The sequence below is a fragment of the Egretta garzetta genome, unplaced genomic scaffold, assembly GCF_000687185.1.
Source record: "Egretta garzetta isolate BGI_Z169 unplaced genomic scaffold, ASM68718v1 scaffold42, whole genome shotgun sequence".
NCBI lineage: Eukaryota > Metazoa > Chordata > Aves > Pelecaniformes > Ardeidae > Egretta > Egretta garzetta.
The window spans coordinates 430,454-448,683 of record NW_009258782.1 but is presented as its reverse complement, the minus strand read 5'-3'; the positions used below and the strand labels follow the sequence as shown (position 1 = coordinate 448,683).

At 39.8% G+C, this 18,230-nt stretch overlaps 1 protein-coding gene across 1 annotated transcript in view; it reads right to left on the bottom strand.

Moving 5' to 3' along the window:
- Nucleotides 1–18,230, bottom strand: part of KATNIP (katanin interacting protein) — a 60,353-nt gene that overhangs the window by 10,801 nt on the left and 31,322 nt on the right. Inside the window, exons 14-20 of the mRNA XM_035889130.1 lie at nt 16,441–17,097; nt 15,660–15,868; nt 11,470–11,533; nt 9,195–9,221; nt 7,707–7,884; nt 5,055–5,220; nt 283–440 (exon numbers count right to left, since the gene is read on the bottom strand). Coding sequence (XP_035745023.1) covers nt 283–440; nt 5,055–5,220; nt 7,707–7,884; nt 9,195–9,221; nt 11,470–11,533; nt 15,660–15,868; nt 16,441–17,097 — 1,459 coding nt within the window. The remainder of the gene's footprint in view (nt 1–282; nt 441–5,054; nt 5,221–7,706; nt 7,885–9,194; nt 9,222–11,469; nt 11,534–15,659; nt 15,869–16,440; nt 17,098–18,230) is intronic.

The window sequence follows — 18,230 nt, the reverse complement described above, 5'->3', positions numbered from 1 at the left end:
CCTTGGCTCATTCAGAAAAGAAGAAAACAAACCCAAAGAACTAAGCCTCCACAAACATCACCCCCCAACCCCCCCACCTGCAAATATGGACTAGATTGTCCTCTGATCTCAATACAATCTGGTTAACAGTACATAGTTAAAACTCAATGAAACATTTTGCTTGAAGCGCTTCATGTTTTCACCCAGGTGCCTCATACAATTGGCTTCAACAGAGAATATGAATGAATAGTAAAAAGTTACGAGAAGTTGTATGGTTCAGATAGTAAAAACAACCTACGTTACCTCCTTTGTACTTTGTTCGTCAGCTGGGGCTGCAGATAGTCAAGAAAGAGAATTTCTTGGGCAAAGTCAAAATGGCAGTTGCCTGGTCCCTTGCGGATAAGAAAGCCCTCTGGTGGGGAGATGCTGTGACCATCCAGTAACACATGGACTACTTTAGCCTTGTTTAAAATAACATAACATGACATAAAATAAAATAAAATAGATCCAAAAGAATTGCATTCACTTCAGAAGCTGAAACAATTTCACTAATTTTGTTATATTTATTTCATTCCTCTATAGTATGACATCCTTTGGCAAAAGAAAATCTAACCCGGCAGATACCAGTTGCAACCAACGGTGTGCAATTCAGAGCATCATAGCTGACATTGATGGGGATGAGAGAGGTGAGAATTTGGGGGAAAAAAAAGAAAAAAAAATGCAGGGCTATGATCTTATCAGCATCATGGAGACGTGGTGGGATGGCTTCTGTGACTGGACTGTTAGAATGGAAGGATACAGGCTCTTTAGGAAGGACAGGCAGGGGAGATGAGGAGGGGTTGTCTCCCTCTGTGTTGATGACCAGCTGAAGTGCCTGAAGATCCGCCTGGGGATGCATGAAGAGCTGATCGAGAACTTATGGGTCAGGATTAAAAGGAGGGACAGCTGACATTATAGTGGGGATCTGCTACAGGGCACCTGACCATGAAGACTGAGCGGATGAGGCCCCTATAGACAGAGAGGAACAGCCTCATGTGCACAAGCTCTGGTCCTCATGGAGGACTTCAACCACCCCGGTATCTGTTGGAAGGACAACACAGCAGGGCATAAGCAATCTGGGAGGTTCCTGGAATGAATTGGTGATAACTTCCTTCTCCAAGCGACAACAAGGAGGGGCAGGTGGGGAATGTGAAGTTTAAGAGCAGCCTTGGCTGCAGTGACCATGAAATGGTGAAGTTCTTTAAGATCTTTAAGATCCCTTCCAACCCAAACCATTCTATGATTCTATGATATGACATAAAGGTGATCTGAGGAGACAGTTAGAGTCATCATGCACCTGAATGCACTGCTAGATCAGGCCTGATTGCTCAGCACTGGCTGAAGCTAGCCTGGTGCTCTCTCAAGAGTAGATCTTTTGTGTCCCTCTTGCATTTATAGAAAGCCTGTATTTCACCAGTTCTATTTATCTTTGTGGCAGGTGGCACTTGGACTTTTCCAGGATCATGCAAACTCATTTACCAAGCAGTGCTGAATGTAACCTAAGGGCATATGAATAAAGAAGAGGTACCCTACCAGGCAGAAAGAATTGAGCTGTGTCCACATCATAGATGCATGGACATCTTATACAATCTCTGAAGATAACTAAATAATTCAGGCATACTTGTACATCAGATGATGTACATCATACATCATATGTATATATGTCAGTACATCATACATCAGATGATGCCGGAGTGCTGGCCGCTTCACCCTCCCCCATTAGCACCATCTGGTGTTGTATGCATGATCTCAGTCATGTAATTCAATCAGGCAGCAACACTTATCACTGCATCTTGCCCTGAAATATGTTAAATATAACGTAACGTTAATCACAGGCAGTAGTTATTGCACTGAGTCTTTCACTAACTACTGGTTAGGGAAGGAATAATACCTGTAAAGTATAACAAGATGGCCCTGTAACTGGCACTATGACGAAAGCTTGCTGATTAATGGACCGAACCAAAATAGATTCAGTTAGTTAACAAAAGACTTAATTTAGTCTAAAGGTAATGTGAGTCAGTTTTCTAATCTTTGGATTTCACACTGACTGATGTATACATGTCAATTTGAGATTAACTTAGTTTTTTATGCAAATATTTAATTTTCATTATTAGGATTTCTATTTAAAAAATATATGCAATGTTTATAGTTAAAATTCCCATTGCAGGTGTCTATCTGAGAAGAACTTAAAAACATTCAGAGTTCTCTGCAAAGCCCGTATATTATCAGTGACTCGATATTCGTAACAGTTTTCATATTTTTGTCCATTTGTAAACAATTTTTTTTTTCAATTACAATTTCAGTAAGTTATACATGCAATATCCCAAAGGAAAGTAATTTTCAGGAAGTTTGGGGGTTTTGTTTTTGGGTTTTTTGGGTTTCTTTTGTTTTGGTTTTTTTGTTTGGTTGTTTTTTGTTGTGGGTTTGGTTTTTTTGTTGTTGGGTTTTTTTTGGTTTTTTGTTTTGTTTTGTTTTTTTTTACATAAACATTTCTTGGTTTGAAAACCTTGGGAACTGTACTAGAGTAAAGGAGGCGCTCAGTATTTTTCGAAACAGCATGAAAATTAATTAGAAGAGAATGTTTTTATGAGTACCAAGTACGGTGCTTGGGAGCAAAGAAGGAAATATCCTTTTCCTATCAGAATATGCTACTTTTGCGCTGAATCAGTTTGCCAGGATAAGGAAAGGAAGTGAAAAATCCACTGAAATACACTTTAGTTTAGGAAAAATATATTGAACAGGAAGCCTAGAGTCTTAGAGATGAAATCTTACCTATTATACCACAGCTGCTTATATTTATGTGCCCTTTACAGCCCTCATTTCTAAGTAATTTTCATCATCTGAGAAGGCACTCAACCATCACACATAGCATTTTACAAATCACATAACAAAGCTTTCACAAGGTAATTTTTCACAGAGCTGGAAATAGTACACAAGACTTCATTTTGACAGTTCGCTGCCATTACCCTCTCGTACTAAAGCTGCGAATAGAATCCACCAGTCTACAGCTGCCTAGCAAATCATTATAGCTCATACCTGGGGACTGCTTCTTAGAAGGAACAGCAATACTTCAAGAGACACATGTCATGATGCCCTAGGTTTACAGTCTAAATAAAGCCTCTTTACTGTAGCCCAGCAGATACCTTGCATCTTCAGTTTTCCAAATAATTTATTTCATCCTTTTAGAGGACTGCAGGTATGAACTCATTTAAATTGTACCCAATAACTGTTACGGGACTTACAGCTGTGCCACCTGCATGCATACTTTGTCAGACTCACGTCTTTTTTTCTACCTAGCAAAGTAAACTGTGAAAATATACTTCTCTTCCTTTCTTTCTTGGTTTGGCCTCCAAAGACCAAATTCCATGTTAGATTTTAGGGATTTGGTTATTTATTACCCTCCTTTAATAACTGAGACACACATACAGGGACTTGATTTGGTACAAAAATACATGTCTCGTGCTTTGCCCTGGAGAAGCTTGGGATTACAACAGCAGTGAAAAACATTCCACATCACCCCTTAAAGACAGTTCTTCATATTGGATTTTGAACACAGAATCACAGAAAGATTCAGGTTGGAAAGGACTTCTGCACGTCTCCAGTCACAGCTCCTGTTCAGGGCAGAGAAACCTGCAAAGCTCAATCAGCTTGCTCTGAGCCTTGTCATATTTAGATTTGAAAGCCTCCCATCACTACATACTGTCCCGGAGCTGTATCACTCTCATAGGGAAGAGTCCTTTCTCTACGCCGAACCATATCAATTAATAAGCTATCTTACTAAAAAAACCCCTAGTTGTTATACAGGGGGTATGTTTAGATGGTAAACAGCATGCTCCTGAACCCTCCCATGTGTCAAACATGTTGGGTTAACGCAATGTATTACACAATCATGTGCCACATGTTAAAATCTCTAGATCACTTGTGGCTTAAATGGAAGATCTTATGCTCTGGCCCTCTGGGAGTCTTAGGCACTCAACAACACCCCACGTTGATATTAAAAGATGCTAGGGCTCTGTTGTGGAGAGGGAACACCTCCTATTTATGTAGTGTTCATATTAAAGCAATTCCTGGAAGGTAAATTTACACAAAAAAGCAGTTCTGCAACTTTTGCCGTTATCTTGCCTATCCATGCCTCCAACTTCAATTCCAGAATTTTTTCCAGAACTTTGCTGATTCTTTCTGTCCGGTCTCTCTCCACTTTAATACATACCGACATTTTTTTTCTTGTCTATTGACTAGATTTGGACATCAAGAATGCAACAGTGATATGTGAAGGGGAAGACCTGGAAACCGATGGATTCATAAACTTCCTGTGCAGTGAACAGCAACTACTTCTTCATTATCATTACAAGTGCATGCATAGCTGCTGAGAAAAGCCAGGGAAATGAGGGACAGCCAGACTCAACGTGCCAGTAAGATGGAACGTGATCTCCAACAGGTGCCAACGGCCAGTCAATTCCAATAATTCAATATGAAAAAAAAAATAAAACAAGCAATTTGGAAAAAACAGAAGGTATGTTACACATCTTTAGGTAAACTACTTTAGCCAAACTGTTTGAAGATGTCAACTTTCCCTAATAAATGTTAGAGTTCTAGAGACTCTTTTTGCTTCTTGGAATAGGTGGCATTGATTGACTGGCCTCCTGTAACTTACCTACATGGAATTTGTGTGGGAGAAGTGTCCCCTGTCCTACCATTCCCTATGTTCCAGGAAATAATCATATGTTAGGCCTAAATACTAGATACTGAGAGGATACCACTTCAGAATCATATATCTTGAAAATAATATGTGCTATTGTATGTGTCTCTTAGAAAAATCAGCTGTGAAGATTTCTTTAAACTATCTCTGGCTTTTTTTCAATATTTGCTGTTTGTGGAGGCAGAAATGCATTATACCTGCCACAAAACTCAGACTCAGACAATCTAGAAAGATTTATGATCATCCATTAAGGCAGCTATATTCATTCATCACAGTAGCAATTTTCCAATGCACTGCTGTATATTTTTGCTGGCAGTGCTCCTTTTCTTTTACTTACCCCTCTAAAGGTATCCTCTGGAGATTTATTATAGTTCCAAAAGCGAAGCCCTGCAATACTTTCAGTTTTATCAAAATGGATTGTGAGCAGATGATCTTCTCCAAAAGAGAAGGGAATGAGCCACATATGGTCATCCTCTACTGTGATATTAGTCCCATCTATTAACCTGCAAAGAGAAAAATCCATTAGCTGCAAAAAAGGAAAAGCTTGCTTTTCCCATGAAAATCAGGTACTTTACCAGGTGTTAATTTTTTTCTAAATGCCACTTCCAGGGCTTATTGTGCCCATGTGCATGCAATTAAAAAGCACAGTAAACATCAAAAATAATATGCAATTATTGAATTAAAGACAGTGTGGGGAGAAAAAACTATATTTCCTTTGGTTGGGTCCACTTGAGGAAAAACAGAAAAATCCTTAGGTTTCCCCTGTGCGAACAGGGGCAGGCAGAGGAAAGCTCAGCCAGCTTTGTGCCAAAATGGCCAAAGGCAAAACCCTAAGGCCCGGACACAATATAACTTCTTAATATAGTTCCATGCCTAAACTAGCGTACCTGGCACTCTGCAGTGTGTTACTATGCCAATGCAACTGCACTGAACCCAATGAGGAGCTGGATAACCCAGAGAAGAGGCAGAGTTTGTCCCCATCCTTCTTCATGCGCACAGTTAGGCACATTCCTACTTTTTTAAAAAGCTTTCTACCAGCATGAAAATGTCTTTTTGTAAGAGCACAGACTACAGGCTAACTAGATAAAGTTAATTCCATTATTTCCTCATTTTGGGATTCAGACTTAATATTTTTCTACCACAAAATATGGCAGACAGAGATGGAATAAAGGAGAGTACGAATTAATTGCCCACTGTAATTACTTTTGTACACTGCCCTATGTACTTACTATTTATTTAAAAGTTTAACGGAAGAATGAGTGCCAGACTTGGCAGTTCCTTAGAGAAAGAGATTTGAATAATGACTCTTTCACAGAGGAACTGATTAAGGAGCCCATGAGAGAAGATATAATCCTTGACTTGGTCCTGAATAGTTCACAGGACCTATTCCAAATGCTACAGTTGAAGAGCACGGTAGCGTACTCAAATCCAACATGCTTGCAGAAATATTAAAAGCAAAAGAAGTCCCTATTTCTTGTGCTCAAAAATGACGAAGAATGTTAAAAAAGAAGGAGCAATAAAACAAAATAAAATCATTACACACAGCAGGGAGAATATTAAGGGATATCATACTGGAAGCACCGAACAAATGTATCCCACATACTAAGAAAGACATTAGAAAGAGGGAGGACTTGAAAAATCAAAGCCAGCCTGGTTCAGTGGCAGGATAAAGGAAGTTATTACAAGCCATCTTTCAACAAAAGTCATGATCAAAAAACTCTAAATTGATAGGATCATAAACTCTGGAAGGCTAAATGCATACACACGGGCAAAAAAAAAAAAAAAAAAAAAAAAAAAGAGCATGAAGGCTAGCAAGCAAAAGGTACCATAAATAAAATTTCCCAAATACATCAGGAGCAGAAAGCCTGCCAGAAATTCTGTAGGATCAACAGAAGACTAGGCTGTAAAAGGAACACTCGGAGAAGATAAGAACCAACAGAAGAGCTAAATGACTTCTTTGCATCTGGGTCCAACATGGTGGAGTCTGGAGAGACTCCACCACCAGAACCTCATCATCGCGGGGGATCTCATTGGAAGATATCTTGGATCTTGATGCCTACAGAAGAGATTTTCATAAAAATAGGCAGAAGAACTGAGGAATTATGCTTGACACCTGTATCAGATTAGCAGAAATTACAAAGAACAGAGTTAGCGTACATGTAGATAAATACAAGATTCTAAGGAAGACTCAACAAAGACTTTGAAAAGAGAAGTCCTAATTCACAGACCTGTTCACAAGACTATAAACATGCCAGGGGACAGGATTGCACCTGAAAATACCCTTTAAAAATCATGATAAGACTCAGTAACAACAGGGTGCAGCTTCAGTAACAACAAATGCCAAGTCTTCTCCACACCTATAGCCTATGGTTTCTACACTGCTACCATTTAGGAAGTTAATTTGACGAAGTATACTTATCAATGAATAAAACGTCATTGGAATTACAAACAAAAAAAAAAAAAACACCCCAAAAAAATACCGCGTGGCAGAATTGCCAAAAGAATGGCACCTATTTGTGCAATACCCTAACATATCCTCACCCTTTGCTAACTTGAAAATTTTCCTTGAAATTATCCAGAAATCCTGCATAAATATCACTGCATATGCATAGACAGATGCTACAGAACACCCACATTTCTGCCTGGAAAGTCCTTAGCAGAGATACCAACCAGGCATTTTATCATGTCCTAACTCAAACACCATCTTTTGGAAACATCTCATTCACGTGTCTACAACAAGCTGTTCCTGGGTAGCTCGTGAAATCCAAGAATGAGCTCTGATGGTATGGAAAGCATGTCCACCTTAACATGTGTTAACATAATGAAAGTTTATATAATTCTGTCACTTCACAAAGTTTGATGTAAATTGCATCTAAAATTGACAAACTTCAAAACTGTGGTGGAAACAACAGGCGTGAAGGGAAAAAAAAGCCCTGCAGAAAATGCTTACACAATCCAACTCTTTTTGCTCAACTCTTTTACTACTTACTTTTCTAATGTTCTGGAATCTCCTGTATACTCTGGAAGATCGTTTAAGTCTTTGGGTGAAGCCGAAATCTGTTCTGTGCTTATTTTTAATGCGTGACCATTCTTTCCTATCACTTCAAGTCCTGTCAGTCCAAGGTAATGACAGTCTCCCCAGGTCATGGTAAAATTCAGTTGCAGGCCTATATAAAAGAATATACATATAATATGTCTATATACATACTTACTTAGTTTGAATGAAGGAGCCCATATAAGCATGCATGCAAGCCCCAACAATTAGAAGTATTTTTGTTTAGATTAAATAACTTTATATGCTGTCTGCATGCCCACCTCCATGGAACAGCATAGTTATCTTCTAAATCTGTGTTAGACCCCTTTAGTGGGCTACCAACATCGCGTTCGCTTGTAACTATACAACCCTTGATCAAGCACGTTATCAAGTCTCTCATTAGATAGATTGTAGACTGACAGTAATTCAACCATGCGTTTAAGCAATTACATGACAGATTTTGTGATTATGCAGAGACAGAGAAGACCTATTAGTTTGAAGTCTATCGATCATCTTTTGCCAGCGAAATGACTCTACAGGCTTGTATAAATCCAGGCTCTCATAAATCTGTACAATATTAGAGAACACCAACTCATAGTTAAACCAAAAAACAAATTTGGTGTACTAGTGTGTTTAAGTTACTGTCTTCACTTCAGAACCAGACACATGGAAGTATTTTAATGGGACAGCACTAGGGGAAAACAGCAATGTTGATTAGTCTGCATCTCCAGAAAATAAATAGGAAAGAAAAATTGGGCAGACAAAAATTTGTACATGTATCTTCAGATCCACCTGTTTCATGCCTTACGGAAAAAATACAAATAGCATATACAGATATAACAAGTAATATTCCAATCTGATCAGGTTCCATAAAAATCCATCACTGTAAATAAAAAATATCTTTCATTTCACACATTACAGAAGCCCAGAAATAATCAGGTTGGATACTGTCTAAAGAAGCACCAGTAGTCATGATGCCCTGAAAAACAAACAAGCATTAAAGCCATTAAGCCATCCAGCCCAATTACCTATAAATAGCCGGAGCAATTTACACAAGACTAAGTCTTGATACACACATAAATTCACTTGGGCGTAAGATCTCTTTAGCATTTGCAAGGACACCAAGAAATAAATAGTTCTATTACCTGACAAGTTTGGAGCTATGGCTACATTGAGATGAGATGCTATTCCCAAGGCCATTGCTAAGACTGAACTTGCTTAGTGCACAAGCATGCAAGAGTTCTCAGGCAAAACCAGAGTATATTTTCAAACAAAAGGGAAAAGACAGGGTGAAGCAGCTATCCACACAAGGTTTAATATTCACATCACCATGCCAATGCCTTCACAGAATCTCAGAATGATGCAGGGTGGAAGGGACCTCTGGAGGTGTCTAGTCCAACTCCAAGCTCAGAGCATCTCCATTAGATCAGGTCTATCAGGAACCCAGTGGAAGTTTGAACATCTCCAAGGCTGGCAGATTTCAAAACATCTCTCAGCATCTGTTCCAGTGTTTGACTGCCCGCAGGGTGAAAGATTTCCTAATATCCAGTTGGAAATTCTTGTTTACTACATCGTTGTTTCTGCTGCCTCTCAACCCAACCCTATGTGCATCCCTGAGAACGGCCTGGATCCGTCCTCTCTATGCCCTCCCAATAGCTATAGACAGCAAGAAGATCTCCCCTTCTCTTCTCCAGGATGAACAAACTAACCCAGCTCTCTCCTGCTTTTCTCACACATCAGGTACTCCAGCTGCCCGACCATCTTGGTCACCCTCCTCCACTGGACTCGCACCAGGATGTCAATTTTCTTCTTGCCCTAGGGATCTCCTTACTTAACACCATACTCCAAATACAGTCTCACAAGTATCAAATACAGGAAAAGAATCCCCTTCCTTGCCCTGCTGGCTGCACTCTTATTTTTACATCCCAGGAGGCAGCGGGCCACCTTTACTGCAAGGCCGCACCGCTGACACTTGTTCAAGTTTTGGTCTTACAAGGACTTCAGGCCCTTCAGTGCAAAGCAGCTTTTTTAGCCAGCTGGCCCCCAGCCTGTCTTGTGGCATGGGTTATTACATCAAACATGTAGACCTTTGCATTTGCCCTGAACTTCATGAGCTTACATTAGGTAACATCATAAGGTTATAACTTCTTCAGTCAGTTGAGATCCCTCCACAGAATAGCGTTGCCCTCCAGCATATCAACCACTCCCCTGTTTGGTATCATCCATAACCTTGCTGAGATTGTACTTCATCCCATCATCCAGGTTCTTTAAGAAAAATACATTAATCAGTGCAGACTATAGCATTGATTCCCAAGGGACACCTTTAATAGCTAGACACTAGCTGGACTTCGTACCAGTGATAATCACACTTGGAGGTACTATTTTGCCTTGACATCATGACTGGCAGCAGGATGAAAGAGATGAAAACTGCCTACAACAGGTCAAGGATACAAATCCTCAGTGAGTCCACGCACAATTTATGACCAGGAGTCCCAGATGAAAGAAGCAGTACTGATCCTAAGTTTTGCACAATTTCCAGTAATTCCCCAAAACTAGAAGCAGCAAGAGGACTCTCACTCCAGGTCTAAGGGACCACCTAGGCTCTCCACATAAGGAGAACAAGGAACAATATACACAGGCAGGACAGGGTACATGGAAATCATTGGCCAAAGTCAGGTTGTAGCTTCTAGATGGTTTTTTGCTTTTGTGCAAGGTCATTTACAAAGGCAGTCCCTTGTAGCAATTAGTGCCAATTTTTTCCCTGTGTAAGACACTAAATTGGAATCTTTGCATTTCACAAGACATGGAAAGCCTCCCTTAAACACAACTAGCTTTCTCCAGCAATTTACCTGCAGGAACTCATGGGAATCAGGACCTCTTTGTCTGGTAGAGACCAGTTAGCCGTCCAGCTGATTAACAACGTCTTGTCAGTATGAGAGACTGTATCTGCTGAGCTCTGAACCACACCCTCACTATCTTTTTCACCCACTTTGAGAAACGGGAAGAGGGAAAGGCACCTTAAATTCACAGATATGAACTGATTGTAGACATGCTCATAGATAAAGTTCATAGATCTAGATACAGTTGATGGGTTATAGAGCACAGATCATAGGTAGAGCTCACAGGTGTGCGGCTGAATAAGCCACAGCATTGTGTGTATTTTCAGAGCACACATCACAGGTTGACTTTATGCCAGGCCCAAGAACCCAATTTCTCTTATGCTGGTCAAAGGACCAGGAACTGATACTGAAACTTCTGGGCCATCCAGTAGCTCTCTGGAAAATAATTTAAAGGCCCACAGAGAGTTGGTTTTTTACAGGATAAAGAAATCGGGTACTTTAAGTACCAGATGTATCATTCTGGTCTAGCTTTACTGTAGGGTTTCTATTATCAATCTGATCTGAGAAATCCATTCAGTCTACATAAATACATAGGATTGGGAGAGAATTACTGGGTAATGGACACAGCTATTACAAATCCCATTCAGGGACTAGGGAAATGGCTAGTGTTATTTTTCTGAGATTAAAAGCCAACTGTTACGATATAATGTTCTAAATGCCATAGTAAGCAAAGCTTCTGCCTTAAATATTCAATTACTCTTCTTTATTCTAGACCTGACATCTGTCACAAAGTTCTGTACAGCTCCGACAAATCAGATCCTCCTTGGTAACATGTTGGGGGGAGGCTGGGTAAGCAAGAAGTAAAGGTAAGTACTTACATTTTCCTGCAAATATTCCGGATTCCTTGGGTATACATTCAGAAAGAGGGTTTGGCTCTTGGACCTAAAAAGTAAGCCAACGGGTGCGATGAACATCCATATCATATATACGTTACAGACATATTGTTTATGAAGTAGGGGGGTTTTGATGGGGTTTTTTGTCTTTTTCCTTTGGGGGGGGGGGAAGCAGGTTTACATCTAGCCTTTTGTATATCAATGTCCCCTCTGCCTCCCCATTCAGGCTGTCCTGCAAATAATGGAAAATATGCCCCAAAATGTAGAAGATCACATGGGTCCTTAGAAGGTCAACTGTTAGGGATCTTTTTTGTTAGTACATATAGGAGTGTTAAATGGGAGACTCCCCAGTGTGGGCTACCTATTCTTAAAGAGGCTGAAATTCTTAAGTCACTCTTATTTACCTGGAAACTGCCATCAGCTAATGATAATATGCAACATGTTACAAATATGTTGCAGAGACAAGAAGTCTGGAAGGAAATGATGACCTCAGAGAGTGCCCCCCCAATTTCTTCTCAAGAATCAAGGGGCAGAACAAACAAGCAAACTCATGCAAAAGCCTGCATTTTCTTTGACAATACTAATTAGTAATAGCCTATGCTAGTCAACATAGCAAACCAGAAAGGGAATAAAGAGATGATAAAATTTGCTGATCATACTGGGGCAGTTAGGGTAGTAAAGACAAACGGCAACTGCAAAGGGTTGAAGATAGACTTAATTTCACTGAGTATGATAAAATGGCTAATTATGTTCACTGTAGGTAAATATAAAAATGCTACACACGGGAAGACAATCCTAACTTTACAAATACAGTATTTGGCTCCAAACAAAATAATAGCAGATTAGAATGAAATTGTGGCATTATTGCAAGTAGTTCTACAAAAACATCAGCTCGATCCTCATTAGTAGTCAAAAAGCCAAATAGGAAATTAGAAGTCCAGACTCATTCTCTATAGCTTCATTCAACATTTGAAGTAGGCTTCCTGTCATCCAGAATACATCAAATGGCCCTATTGTGTCTAAAAAAAATAAAAGGCTTGTCAAGGCTTTTCTCCTGCTGTTATATTAGATCTCTGCAGTATAACCATTGACATCCTGGATCTTATATGTGTATGTTCCCAGACTGCAATACACTTCATGAAGTAGCAAATGGCCTTGTGGTAATTAAGTGGGTGAAAGTGAACAACAAGAAGTGTGCACTGAAATAAACACATGTAGATAACCCACAGAAGATGGGGGGGAAAAAATTCCTATTTGGTGTACCCTTCTCACAAAACAGTGACTCTCTCCTTCATGTCTGATGCCTTTTCCTCAGAACAACTTTAAAAGACCAGCCTGGGAATTAAAATTTACAACTCTACTGAATATCAAAACCCATGGATGCAATAAAGATACCAGTTTTATAGCATGTTGAATAATACCCTCCCTTGCAGGTCATAAACCATCTGTGCCAAGCCACCTTATCACCTCTTTTCTCCCTCTTCCTCCTTTCTTGGCTACTCAGATCCCTTCATTCCACTTGTGACGACTATCTTTTCTTTCAGATATAGTCTAATATTCTACTATTTCAACAACTTCTGCTTGTGAACATTGTCCTACCTGTGTTCTTAGATCCTTACAGCTAGAACAAAAGACCACCATAGCACAGGAATTATTGGAAAAGCAATAAAAAGTAGGAAGTATTACTATGGTTATTGGTTATTATTAATGGTTTGAAGCTGCGCCAGGGCAGGTTTAGGTTAGATATTAGGAAAAACTTCTTCACTGAAAGGGTTGTCAGGCTCTGGAATGGGCTGCCCAGGGAGGTGGTAGAGTCCCCATCCTTGGAGGTATTTAAAAGAAGGATAGATGAGGTGCTTAGGGACATGGTTTAGTGGTGGGATGGCAGGGTTAGGTTAAAGGGTGGACTCGATGATCTTAAAGGTCTTTTCCAACCAAAGCGATTCTATGATTCTATGCTCCTACACTCCTACGCCTGACCATACTGTATAGCACCTTCCATGTGAGGAATAACTAAAGTAGCACTAACCATTCTGGAAAAGAGACATTTAGAAGAGATTGTAACAGAGGGGCATAAATCTCGAGTGGCTTGAAGAAGAGAATAGGGAGTAATTGTCTAGTTTCTTCCAACACAAAAACTAGGGGGGCATTAAATGAACCTAGAGACGACCAGAAATAGGTTCTTTGTGCTATGCAGGTTAAGCTGGGAAACTTGCCACTGAGCATTACAAGTTGTAAAAGTGCCCGTGGGTTCAAAAAGCTAGGGGATGAATTAACACAACGAAAATCCATGGCAGGATACTAAACACAAAGGTTACGTGAAAAAGTCCTTGTGAGACAAATTTCTCGGGGCTGGACGAGTGTTTCAGAGAAACACCACTGCATGTTTGCTCTATTCTTACATTCTCCCTAGGCATCCACAGTCAGTCACTGGTTGGGTCACTGCTATAAAGGTCTGTCCTGCTATAAAAGTTGACATGTTAAGGATTACTGAATCCATGGGACAGACAGATAACCATGGATAATACCAACAAGAAAGTAAGACAATTCCGTAAGAACTTTTGAAAAATTCTGTAGTCCGTGCAGTAAAACACTGTTTCACCCACTGAACGTGTTACAGGAGAAAAAAAAAAAAAAAAAAAAAAGGGTAAATGATCAACAGGTAGCAACTATTTAAACCCAATACTAGTCTGAATGACAACATTATGCTGGAGAAGACAAATCATCTAGGAGATCTGTATCATTCTGATAGCACAAGCATCCATCTACAAAATCTTGACAGTACCAGCACATACAGAATGACAGGGAGATCAATGGCTCAGTCACCATAGCTTTTGTTATTCCATTGCTGATATAGCATGTTTCAGAGTTAGAAAAGGAGTATAAAGAGCATCACAGATGAACAGCAAAATAAAAGGCAGAGCCTCTGAGTAAGGACCAGACAGTCCAGGCCTAGGCTTCTGAATGGAAGAGGTCCTGGTGAATACCCACAATAAACAAGTGATCCAGAAAAGAAAGGTGAACTTCAATTTGCATTCATTAAATCCTGCACTGCATAAGGTGTCTGAACAGTTCAAGATACTGCAAGCAAAGATGGGACCAAAATTACTGTTGCCAGTGTTAACTAGCACTGGAGAAGTCGAAAAGTTAGAGTCACTGACTCATGATCTTAACAGCGAGATCAAATTCCAATGTCATAACATTTTCTTTTGTCTTAGAAGCCACCAGGAGAAGAGGACAAGATAGAACACAAAGGCCTGACAACAGCACAAGGCTCATTAGGAACCATACGTCACTGGGAGCACTTTAGCTGAACCAGCTGGAATTTGGATTCATTCAGCTTTGGATCTTCTCACAGACTTACAAGTGAGAGTGTGTCCCCTAGAAAAAGATACCCTTACTGAAGCAACAGTAGGTGCTCGTGAAGATTCTAAGAAGGTAGAAGATTCGATGGAAATCAGGTCAAAGACTGCCCCGCATCGTCTTGAGCAGAAAATCTTGCAGGATCTTTGCTCAGACACTGGAACATTGGGCACAACAGGGTATGAGGCAAGACTCTAGTGCTTGAAAAGACAACCTTCCTCTCAGTAGTAAAATACCTACTGTATAGAATAGTAAAGGGGCACTTTTGTGCTGCAAAATGCACACAGACCTGTGGAGGTGCTAGTCAAAAAAGGAAAGAGGAAAAAATAAGGGGAGGGTTGAGAGAGGGAGATCCTTCTCATGTCAGATACTTCATTGGTGGAGAAAGAAACAAGCAAGAGCATCCTCTGTGTGGAAAATAAAGAAAAATCTTTGGTTTGGTGTGACAGGGAGCACAGCTACTCATTACATGAATAACTGTGTGGTAAAAATCACTGACAGTGGCATAAACCTTCAGGAGTACCTGAATCAAAAAGAATTCCCTCTAATCTTTGTCCAAGTAAGTGAAGAAAAAATAATATATACAATCCAGTATAGCCTGCCTTGTAGTCTTATTAATTAATTGGGGAAACCAAAATTTGGAGGACTTTGGGGGCTTAAAAAAAAATTGCATAGATTATTGAACTGGTGAAAAAACAGCTGTATTAGTTCTTCTGCAGAGCTTTACTCCATCATGGAAATCAGTGTCTCCTACTTCCATGTCCTGCTTCAGAAAGACATTTTTTGAGAGTTCTGAACACAGAGGCCCCTACCTGTTGATCCTCTGTCCTTAACCCTGCTTGTGTAAAAGGTCTTTCATCTCCCTCCCTATCAGCAGTTGTTGGCCTCTTTAGCTCTTCCTCGTATCTCAAGGAGCTGGCATTTTCCATTTCTCCATCATATGTTTCATCATAGCAGTATATGGCTTCAAGAATATCATCATCAGTAGTGAACAATATTGTATCCCCAAAGTGCTCTGGAGCTGAAAGCAACATACAGAATTAAATGGAGAAACCATATAAAGGAATATATAGTGATTAAAAACTATTTTCGGTCCTTCTTTACATTTAATTTGCACTACTGTTTAAAGATAATATATGGTAAATTGATAGTGACTACTGATATAATTAGTATGTTCATTCTTAAACTTATACTGCACAGCAGAAAACCTAGACAACTCAGCCGAATTTCAAATACATGCAAAAGAAAATAGGAAAAAAGCTTCTCCACCACCTTTTCCAAAAGACTGTATCTGTGAAAACAAGTAAAAATCAGCAATTTTTAAATGTCTAGTGACTATCTGATGTTATTGAAATGTGGTCTTGTTGCTAAGACATGGTTAAGAACAGAGGTTAGCTCTATGCATCACTAAACTTCACAATATCATTAAAGAATGTATCAGTGGCTTTTGCCTTACGTTTTGCAATTAAAAGGACTAAATACTATACAAAGTGCCAGCTTGCTTCGAGGTGGGAAGTGATAACAAACAAGCTAAATGGATTTCTTTGTATTGTACTGCTGTTTCCACAAAGAAAGTAAGAAATGATAGCGTACCTCCAGACAAGGTTCCTGAAGCTTTCGCAATTTCGCCTTTAAAGATGCAAATCATAGCTACTTGACAGGAATTCACAAAGTCAATAAAGATAAAGTGAGGTTTTCCAGGGGTAAATGGTGCTAGCCAGAGATGCATATCATCCTGCGTCCGATTTACCCCATCAATTAGGTTGGTTATTATTCTGGGATCGTTGCCATAAGCTGGTAAAATATTTATATCAGGTGGTTCAGCTGTTATTTTTGAAATCTGAACAGGCTCTCCTTTAGAACTGAAAACTTCAATTCCATTAAGACCAACATAATGTCTATCTCCCCATGTTGTTTGAATGTCTATCACTAAGTGCTGTCCGTAAGGTAAAACGGGAATTTTAAAATCATTTCCATCATATGCCTCCACAGAATTTTCTTCTTCTTGCCTTTTTGGTAGTGTTTGTAGTCCCTCTTTTCTCATTTGCTGATATTCTCCAGGCCGGTTGATTTTCTGTTGATGGAGAAACTCATCAAAGATATCCCCTTGAAAATCCATGTTAGAGATTCGGCCACGATGGGAATAATTAAATTTTACCAAGGAGTTCCACGACTCCTGCAGAGTGTGTTCTTGTTCATTGCGCCACTTTGCTCTAGAGGTTGCTACGTCCTTGATAGAAAAGTCTTCATCTGAAAACAACATTACATAGGCATTTAATGCATAAACAGGGCTGGAAGCAAACCACTACAACACTGACTTTCCAGAATTATGCTCCTCATATTTGTGTTCCCTTACTATGAAATTCTGTTATCCTAGCACTTTTGTATTGCCTCTCTATTATGAAGGCTACACGTCCCAATTTCCCTTCCCCATTTAGGCATAACAAAACCACTCACTTTTACATATTGAAAAGCAGAGCACATGCCAAGATACAAAAACGCAACTAAGTTTGAGACTGCGAATTCTTGACTCAACGCTAACAGAAACTGGGGGGTTGCCCAGTGATATGTATTGTGTAGCTGTCGCAATAATTTAAATCACCTGTCTGCATTTCTGCAGAAGATCTTTCATACAGTTGGAAATGGCCGAACTGGTTAAGTTTCTAAAGCATTACAGAGAAAAGCGAGGGCTTCCTGTCAAAACCAGCCACGTGTATTTAAAGAGAAGGAGTGAAAAAAGAAGCAGGTTCAGCATACAAGGAGGATGAGGTGAGCGTTTAATTCTATGCAGGTAACGTACAAACATTTTTTTCCTCACTGTTCAGCAAGTGTGAGATGTAGAAGGGGGATAATGACACTGGATCTAATGGGAACGCAGTGGGGGCAACAAATTAGAGGGGCACAGTGGGAGCAAAGCATGCTCTCCTTGTGACGGCACCGAGGAGCTGCTTAATTTCCATCTCAAAACAATTAAGAGCAGATGATAACAAAGATTTTCAATAAAGCTGTCACTGATGTATTTTCTTCAAATCAATGAAGAAAAGTAAGTGGAGTACTAAACAGTTACAGGCCCATGGGCTAGATTTTACTTCTGTACAACGTCCTTGAGTGGATACTAAAACAAATGGTTATCAAAAATAAATGCCAATTGCGGTAAAATGCAAAAATAATGTTTTCCCAAAAGATGGCTCAAGACTAACTTTTAACATTGTTTTTGGAAACACTGGGAAAGAGGCAATGTTCCTAATCTACCGATGGCCAACAATCATTTACACTGGGGACAAGTGAGATAAAAATAAGAATTTTGAAGCAGATGGGAAACCACCTGAAAGAGGGTTGTCTTCCAGAATGAAAGGCTGGAGACCAACCTGGCCACTCCTCCC